This window comes from Vigna angularis, chromosome 11 (assembly GCF_016808095.1).
Source record: "Vigna angularis cultivar LongXiaoDou No.4 chromosome 11, ASM1680809v1, whole genome shotgun sequence".
NCBI lineage: Eukaryota > Viridiplantae > Streptophyta > Magnoliopsida > Fabales > Fabaceae > Vigna > Vigna angularis.
In genome coordinates, this window is record NC_068980.1 from 5,919,054 (window position 1) to 5,928,410 (window position 9,357).

Sequence of the window (9,357 nt, forward strand, 5' to 3'; positions counted from 1 at the left end):
ATGATATCAAACTGTCTTCCAGTTTCAGTTGGGGCGAGCCCAACAAGGTTGTTGTCGGATAAATGCACCACACTGTATCAAGTGCGCCAAATTCACGCCTACTTCATCAAAACAAAGCTCATCAGTCACGCGCTTTCTGTCGCCAAACTTGTCAACGTTCTTTCTCAGAGCAGTGTCCCCTACGACGCCGTTTACGTTTTTGTTCATGCACTTTCTGGCTTCCGTGACATCAGGGGAGTCGAGTTTTTGGTTCCTCCCACACTCAAAGCTTGTGGAAAGTCGTGGGCATTTGAGGAAGGGAAACAAATAATGGGGTTCATTTTGAAAACCCATTTGTGGAACGACCCGTTTGTTACCAACTCCTTGGTTCGCATGTGTTTGGAGCTTGGCATGGTTGAACTTGCAAGGTCGGTGTTCGATAAAATGCCTACAAGAGACTTGATTTCTTGGAACTCGTTGCTTTCGGGTTACTTGAAAGCCGGTCAGATTGACATGGCACGTGAGGTGTTTGAGAGAATGCCTCAAAGGGACCTGGTTTCGTGTAATACCATGATTGATGGGTATGGGAAGCATGGGTCGTGCGAGCTTGCTGAGGAGGTTTTTATGGGCATGGGTGTCAGGGATGTGGTGACTTGGACGAGTATGATTTCAGCTTTTGTTCTCAATCATCAACCAAAGAAAGGGTTACGTTTGTTCAGAGAAATGTTGAGTTTAGGAGTTAGACCGGATGCTCCTGCTGTTGTTAGTGTCCTTTCAGCCATTGCTGACCTTGGTTTTGTTGAGGAGGGAAAATGGATACACGATTATATAGTTTCTAATAAGATACTTGGCAGTTGTAGTTTTATTGGATCGGCTCTCATAAACATGTATGCTAAATGTGGTCAAATAGAAAATGCCTACCACGTATTTAGAACCATTTGTCACCGGCGAAACATTGGCGATTGGAATTCTATGATCTCTGGTTTAGCCTTGCATGGTCTTGCCCGTGAAGCCATTGAACTTTTTCAGGAGATGGAAACGGAAAAACTTAAGCCTGATGATATAACTTTCTTGGGAATTTTAAGTGCTTGCAATCATGGAGGTCTTATGGATGAGGGTCAGTTTTATTTTGAAACCATGCAAATGAAGTACAAGATAGTCCCCAAAATTCAACATTACGGATGCATTGTTGACCTACTTGGTAGATCAGGTTGCTTAGAACAGGCACTTGAGGTTATACATGATATGCCTTTTGAGCCTGATGTTTTAATTTGGAAGGCCATTCTTAGTGCCAGCATGAAGCACAATAATGTTGTGTTGGGGCACACTGCTGCATTGAGAGCCATAGAGTTGGCTCCAAAAGATTCAAGTTGTTATGTTCTTCTCTCGAATATCTTTGCCAAAATGGGAAGGTGGGATGAGGTGAGTAAAGTTAGATTGATGATGAGAAAAAGGGGAGTAAGAAAAATTCCTGGATGTAGCTCTATTCTGGTGGATGGTGAAGTGCATCAATTCCTTGTGGGGAAGGCCATGAATGTGGGGTATAACCAAAGTGTTTTGCTGAAGTTAGAGGAGGTTGTGTGTAAGCTGAAATCAGAGGGATATGAACCTGATATCAATGAAGTTTTTCTAGACATTGAAGAGTGTGAAAAAGAGAGCCAACTAATTCTTCACAGTGAAAAATTGGCTCTTGCTTTTGGAGTGTCAAGTCTCCCAGAGGGTGTTCCCATTCAAATAGTGAAGAATTTAAGAATTTGTTGTGATTGTCACAAGTTCATGCAAATGGTTTCAAAAATCTACAAACGTCAAATTATAGTCAGAGATCAAAACCGTTTTCACCATTTTAGTAAAGGTTGTTGTTCCTGCAGAAATTATTGGTAATTTTGTTATATATAGGTACCATAATGTATAAATATTGTTCAATTGCCACATCCAACAGGATGATTATGTAATGTTCTAGGATTATCATTTACAAAATTATGCCAGTACAGAATTCATCATTTTCATAATTTTTACCATAATATTGATCTAAATAAAAAATAATAATAATGACATAAAGATATATAATAGGCATAAAGAAAAAAAAATTATTTAAATTTAATCTCACAAATTGAGTTTAAAAAAACTATTCATATACACATCATGATAATTTATTTTGTTCCATTATTAATAAACAGCTTAATTTGATTTTTTAAAATTATTCCAATTATTCTTTTCTGTCCAAATCGACTTAAAGGGATTATGCTAATAGATGGTGAAATAGATTATGCTATTTGTAAACAACAATTTTCTTAACAACATTGTGACTAAATTAATTTAGACAGAAGGTACAAAATTATATTACTTTTTTAAAGAATTAAACAACCAAATTGCATCAACTTATTATTAAAGGATAAAATTGAGTAATTCATTAACAGTGGAATAAAAGTGAATGTAGTAAGGTGATTAATTGCGGCTAACTTTTTTCTATTAAAAAAATCGATATTTTTTATTTTATCAACTTGTCTAGGGTGTTTATTAGTTGGTTGAGTAGGGTCGTATAAGATTTCGACGGATACATTATCCAACACATTAAAATAATATTGTGTTGGATTCAAATTTGGTATTTTATACTCTCTTTTTTGGGTTAAACTCAATTCAATCATATTTATACTTGATCAATTATGTTAATTTTGAATTTTTTTTTCAAAATATTAATCTAATTAAAAATTACAATCTGTAAAAAAAATTATATTGAACTTAAAGTAAATAACAAGTCAAATTATAATAAATTTGTACAAACTAATTTAAGATATAAAAAAATATTACTTAATATGTTAATAACACATGTATAAATGAGTCTAAGATCCTTTATACCAAACTTATAATCTAACCTATGTAAAAGTTAATTTGGATTAGATTGAATTTTAACCTAATAATATATAAAACTTAATTCAATCTAATTGAGTTGGATTGAGAATTATCCAGCCATTCAATGAATATAGCCACAGAAACAATTGAATTAACACTCACCCGTTTTTTTTCTATTTTTTACTCTTTGAATATATTAATTTTTAAAATTATAGTTGTTTTTAACTGTATAAATCATTATTATTAAATAATCAATTTGATAAATATATTTTATTTAAAGTTTTAAATATTAAAGTAGAACTATTTACTGAATACATGTTAATTAACAAACGATATTAAATTTACTGATTTTTCATTTCATAAAAAGTATTTTTCCATTCAAAAAAATTAAAGTTTAAATTAAAATATTCAAATAATATAGTCTAACAAAATTTTAAATTTAATACAAATTACTAATATACTAATTATTTAATTTGATCATTATAGTATACACACACAAAAAACATGGTCGAGGGGGGTCGTTAACGCCTTGTTGATGAACCCCATTTATTAAATTTATTAATCTCAAAGGTAAATATTATAATTTAATTATTAATGTTTAATAATAATTTAATATTTACAAAATCAAATACGATGTTTTAAAAATTATATATTCAGTAATTATAAGATAAATAAGGTTTAATTAATTTTTAATTTCATGATAGATTTAACAATTTTTAATTAATTTTAAAAGAGAATAGTTTATAAGGCTGATATCTCAAATCAAACAAATGATTTGTAATAAAACAAAATATATTATTAAAATAATAATAATAAAATATAAAGACCAAATCAATTCCAAAATATAAAAAATAATACTTATTTTTACAAAAAAATAAAAAGTCTATATAACATAATACGATATCATTTACAATAAATTTTATTTTTTAATCTTGAAAACGTAACGTTAATTTTTCGCATTGAAAATGTAAAAACACCTAAAACAAATGTTTTTAATAAAGAATAAAAACATATCACATTAACTATACTTTACAGCGTAGAACAAATTTCTAACTGCCTTCATATTTAAAACTTTTATACTTTTTAAATCACATTTAATGTTACCATTTTAAAATATGTCTATGATATTATAAGATTGATAAAGAAAGCCTATTCTCTCAACATTTAAATAATATAACTGTAATAATAATAAATATATAAAATAATTAAAGAAAATTTACTAGATTACCCAGAATTACAAATTTCATAGATTTGTGATATAACTACAAACCCGTTTCAAATACCACACATAAGTTATTACCAGATTTATATAATCCATGTGTTTTAGATTTATTTTTATTCTTCCACAAAAATATATCAGAGGTGTTTTAGTACTTATTCCTCTTCTGCTCAATTAATAAGGTAATCATTATTTCAAAGAAAAGAAATATACAAACAAAAATAGCAAAATAGAAATGATAAGTTAGCATGCAAAAAGAGATTTTATATAACAAATATAGAAATATTATCATATATCACTTATTTACAAAAAAACAATCATATCACATATGAAAATTTTCAATAGACTCAATTATCTGAATACATACCTTTGACGTTAAGTTTCATTGTAGGTGTGCATCATCTTACAACTTTCAAGGTTAGTTCCCTTTGCACCTAGAACCTAACTGTCTAGTAGTTAGGTAGGACCTCTTACGACTTTCACCACATAATTCATTTTCTTCTGTTTGAGTATGAATAATTATTAGAGTTCAAGATACATTCTTATTGACATCTCATATGTCAATGCTTACATTAACAAAATCATAACCAAATTTCCTTAGATTAGTACTAACCATTTTGAGATAAATATATAAACCAATCATCATTTTACATTTATAAAATTATACATTAAACATACTAGAAGAGAACATAAATATAGAATAAAGTTTTGTAATTTCACTCAACAAGAATATCTACTCGTTCAACGAGAACATCTACTCGCTCAACGAGAACATCTACTTGCTCAGGAAGAACATCTACTAGATCAGCAAGTAGTGCTTGAAAGCTTATTCACCCAACGATTAGATAGCCTGTCCAATGAAATAATAACTAGAACTCAGACTTAACATTTTTCTTAAAGTCGACCAGTGAGACTTGTCTCACCCACCAGTTGCCAAGTTAGTGAACTATCTGACTTTAACTACGCCAACGCAAAGTTAATAACTCTTTGACTTTGACTTCGCCCAATGAGTATATTCTTGCTCAGCGACAACCAAGTTAATAACTCTGACTTTGGTTTCGCTTAACGAATATATTCTCACTTAGAGAGTTTGCATAGTTCTGCAAAACATTCTACAAATTTATATCATTCCAACCTTGCCAAACAGTTCAACAACTATTATAAATACCAAAATGATACCAATTTCAAATTACACTATCTTCTATGGTTCAAACAATATCATCTACAATATCAATCAAACAACATTCCCAATTTAGTCATACAATTCAAGTAAACCAATTTACAACCTTAATTTTAATTTTGCACATCAATTCTTAATTAGACACTAGCAAAATACCATGCAAACATACAATTTACAATTACTAAGGTATTAATCACATAATATTGTACAATTAGCTCTCCTTTCCTAAGAGAGATGAACTTGTTATAAGGAAAATATAAATCCCTTTGAGCTCATAAAAAGTCACATTTATACCTAAGAGTAATACAAATATGATGAGAACATCATTAGACCCACTAATCAGTAAAAATTGGTATAAACAATTCAACACTGCATGCAAGCTAAAAAGATTAATTTACAAAAAAAAAAATCAGACAAACTAAAACTCTATTTACATAAATAGAAAAACTCTCATTAATAATTAAAGAGTTTACTGCAAAAATCTATTTTATTAATCAGATAAATATAAAAAAAATCATAAAAAGAAATCAAAATAAAAAATAATTTTTAAAAAAATAATATTTTAAAAAAATAATAAACTCGATGATTTATATTAAAAAAGTTAATATTAAAATAATATAATTTCACTATTTTTAAAATATTTTGTTATCTTTACGATGTCCTGCATATTAAAAAAGTTAAATAAAACTATATTATTATCAATATAAAAATATTACAATTATGTGACTTTTATTACGTAAGAGTTTAATAAACAAACACGTACTGTTATATATATATATATATATATATATATATATATATATATATATATATATATATATAAATTGTAAAAAAAAAAGCTGCAATGTTATATAGGTATGAAAACCTGACAGATGGAAAAGGTGATTAAGAGAAACAAATATTGAAGAAAAAAAAATATGATTCCAATCTGTGAGATGGACATCATGGTCAGACATAGCTGTTGAGCCCTTTATGAGTGAGTTTTGGTTGAAGAAGACATGGCACTATAAAGAAATAGAAGAAACTGAAGAAACAGACATCTTTTGCAGATTCATAAAATCAACACTTCATTTTCTGCAGGTGAGTCTCTTCTTTCCTTTTTTCTTTTTCTTTCTTCCATGCATTTTATATTTTTTACTTTCTTATTCCCCTTTTGTTTCAAACCTTATTCCACCATTCGTCAGATCAATTTTCTGTTCAATCTTCGTTTTTCACTTCATCTGCTTTCCTTTCCAGCTCTCCCATTTAATCTCTGTTAATTAATTAATGATAATATTCTGAAACAAGGCTAATTGCTTGCCACGTGGCAGTCTTGTGACCGCCTAAATGTTACTCCTTCACGTGCTTATGTTGTGAAGAGAGGAACCGTTCATGTTTTTAAGATGTCCAAGTGGGTTAATGTTTTCTGAATTTCTGGAAGCGTTATTTTAGAATTTTTATTACTATTTTGAAACTTTTATTTATTTATTTCGTATTTAGTAGAATAAGAGAAATAGTAATAAATCACGGATTAATTATATTTTGGGTATATGAAATTATTTCTTAGGGCGTGTTTGGGAAGTGAAGATAACGTTTTCTCCACGTAATTCTTTTTTGACGTATATGAGAGGGACCATCATCACTCTGCATTGCATTACCCACTGCTCTGCTTCTGCTTCTGCTTCTGCGGCACATGATGTATGTCATTTTATCTGAATCAAGGAATCCCAATGTTTATATTCTTAAAAATATAAAAATTGTTGCAAGAGTCGTTCGTTTATACATGTTAATTCTCAACAAATTAAAAATCACAACTTTTTTCGTTATTTTTAATAAATTTTAACCAGTAAATAAATTGTATTGAAAATAGTTAAGTTATAGAAAACTGCATGCATTCTTATCACACCTCTAATAATAAATACCCTTCTCTCTGTTTCCAACCGGATTATATTTCAGTAGTCAGAGGTAGAGCAATTCGGTAGCTTGAAAAGTTGGTAAGATCAGTTTTTTTATACTGTTAATCAATTAGAAATTATTTGCATTTAAACTGGTTCTTATGAAATAAACTTGGTAGTAATGATTAATTATTTGCAGAGATGTTTTGTTTCTGGATGCTCTGGTTCTGTTTTCTATTCCTTTACTGTTCTTGGAGAATGCTATTGATTAACTGATTGATTGTGTTATTGGAAGCAAAGAAGAAGCACGAGTTTGCTTTTTGTTTCTTCACATTTTAAAATTGTTATGAAAGTTGTGAATAATAAGGTTGGTGTTGCAGTCTCTTTTGAAGCAATGGTGATTCCAATAGCAGTGGCACTGGTGGTGATTCTCATTGGGTTGGTTTATCAGGCCATAAAACCCCCAGTTCCTAAAATCTGTGGATCCATTGGTGGTCCTCAAGTTACTTCACCCAGAGTGAAGCTCAGTGATGGGAGGAATTTGGCCTACCGAGAATTTGGTGTTCCTAAGGAAGAAGCTAGGTACAAGATCATTGTCATTCATGGATATAACAGTTTCAAAGACACAACTTTACCAGTTTCTCAAGTATGTTTCAACTACTTACTTGCTTTTCCTTTATACGTTACATGTTTGGACTTTAAGTATAACTTAATCCTAAGATAATAAAGTGAGATTTTTATATACTACAAAAATTATTGAGTTTGGTTGTATGCAGGAACTTATTGAGGAGCTTGGGATATATTTCCTCCACTTCGACAGGGCTGGTTATGGTGAAAGTGACCCACATTCATCACGTTCTGTGAAGAGTGAAGCTTATGATATTCAAGAACTGGCTGATAAACTGGAGATTGGTGATAAGTTTTATATAATAGGAATGTCAATGGGAGGTTACCCTGTTTGGAGCTGCCTAAAATACATTCCACACAGGCATGTTAAGTACTTGTATTGATGTTTTCCATTCTTGGATAAATGATTTTTACACTATCAAGATGTAACAAAGGATCTTTATACATATAACAAGAAATCCTTTGGCAGATTATTAGGAGCAGCTTTGGTGGCTCCATTTATAAGCTATTGGTGGCCTTCTTTTCCTGATCATCTTTTGAGAGAGGCATTTCAGATGCTACCTCGGTCAGACCAATGGACTTTTCGAGTCGCACATTACGCCCCTTGGTTGTTCCATTGGTGGATGACACAAAAATGTTTTCCTTCATTGACCTTAACAAACATGTTGTCTCCTGATGATATAGAAATAGTGAGGACCTTGTCAGAACTCCCAAACACTGGTCAGGTAGTTGCTGCATTTTTCATCTGTCACTTCATCTTGACATTCATATTCACAAAGAAAACAACATGTAAACATTCATTCATGCATGATGCACAGGTTTAGTTTATCAGTTTTGTGTCTTGACATGCAGGAGAAGATAACTCAGCAAGGTGAATATGAATCATTACACCGAGACATAATGAGTGCTTTTGGAAAGTGGGAATTTGGCCCCACAGAGATAGAAAATCCTTTCTTTGATGATAATGGTTCAGTCCACATATGGCAAGGCTTTGAAGATAGGATCATTCCCTACACACTGAACCGTTACATCTCTCAAAAATTACCATGGATTCTTTATCACGAGCTTCCTCATGCGGGACATTTGTTTCTCTTCAAGAAAAATGAATGTGAGTCTATTATAAGAGCACTTGTACTCTCACCAGATATTTCTGAATAAGATGCAAGCTGTGGAGTAAACCCCGAATCTATTATGTAGACCACAGTCTAGTCCATACAAGTAAATTTTATGAGCAGACGAAGGAATATTTGAGTTTGTTATCCAACAAACATGCCAGTTTACCAATTGTCGAGCATGTTGTAGGCATTGGATTTAAGCAGTGTGATTGGTTGGAACCAAGTTTCAAATTAAACATTAAACTTTTATATTGATGCTCTAAAAACCAAATTTCTTGAGAGCAGGGAAAGATTTGCATGTATAAAAACCAAATTTTTAATTTTAACTTTTTAGAATTAAACCAATTTCTTTTCATTTCATAATGAATGGGTTTCAACTGTTAAAAAATTTTCAATGAAATTATTTGAAGTTTAGGAAGTCATAATTTGACAGGAATGTGAAATGCCAATAAGAAAGAAATAATAGAAAATTTTAATTTTAAAATCGTTCACTTAGACGCCACATTTTTATTT

General features: G+C 30.6%; 2 protein-coding genes across 4 annotated transcripts; both read left to right on the plus strand.

Moving 5' to 3' along the window:
• Positions 1 to 1,860, plus strand: LOC108332905 (pentatricopeptide repeat-containing protein At1g08070, chloroplastic). Its single transcript, XM_017568204.1, has one exon. It carries the CDS (start codon positions 1 to 3, stop codon positions 1,858 to 1,860), a length of 1,860 nt encoding a protein of 619 aa, XP_017423693.1.
• A 4,226-nt stretch (positions 1,861 to 6,086) lies between these two features.
• Positions 6,087 to 9,093, plus strand: LOC108333218 (uncharacterized). Of its 3 annotated transcripts, XM_052870866.1 has the most exons (6): positions 6,087 to 6,308; positions 6,775 to 6,905; positions 7,483 to 7,748; positions 7,879 to 8,090; positions 8,199 to 8,454; positions 8,582 to 8,988. In XM_052870866.1, the coding sequence occupies exons 3-6, from the start codon at positions 7,497 to 7,499 to the stop codon at positions 8,885 to 8,887; spliced, it is 1,026 nt and encodes a 341-aa protein (XP_052726826.1). In that variant the 5' UTR covers positions 6,087 to 6,308; positions 6,775 to 6,905; positions 7,483 to 7,496; the 3' UTR covers positions 8,888 to 8,988. The 3 variants fall into 3 exon arrangements, with proteins under 3 accessions (XP_052726826.1, XP_052726828.1, XP_052726827.1); XM_052870868.1 differs by lacking the exon at positions 6,775 to 6,905; XM_052870867.1 differs by lacking the exons at positions 6,087 to 6,308; positions 6,775 to 6,905 and adding an exon at positions 6,979 to 7,201 and having other exon boundaries at positions 8,582 to 9,093.
• The last annotated feature ends 264 nt before the right edge of the window (positions 9,094 to 9,357 follow it).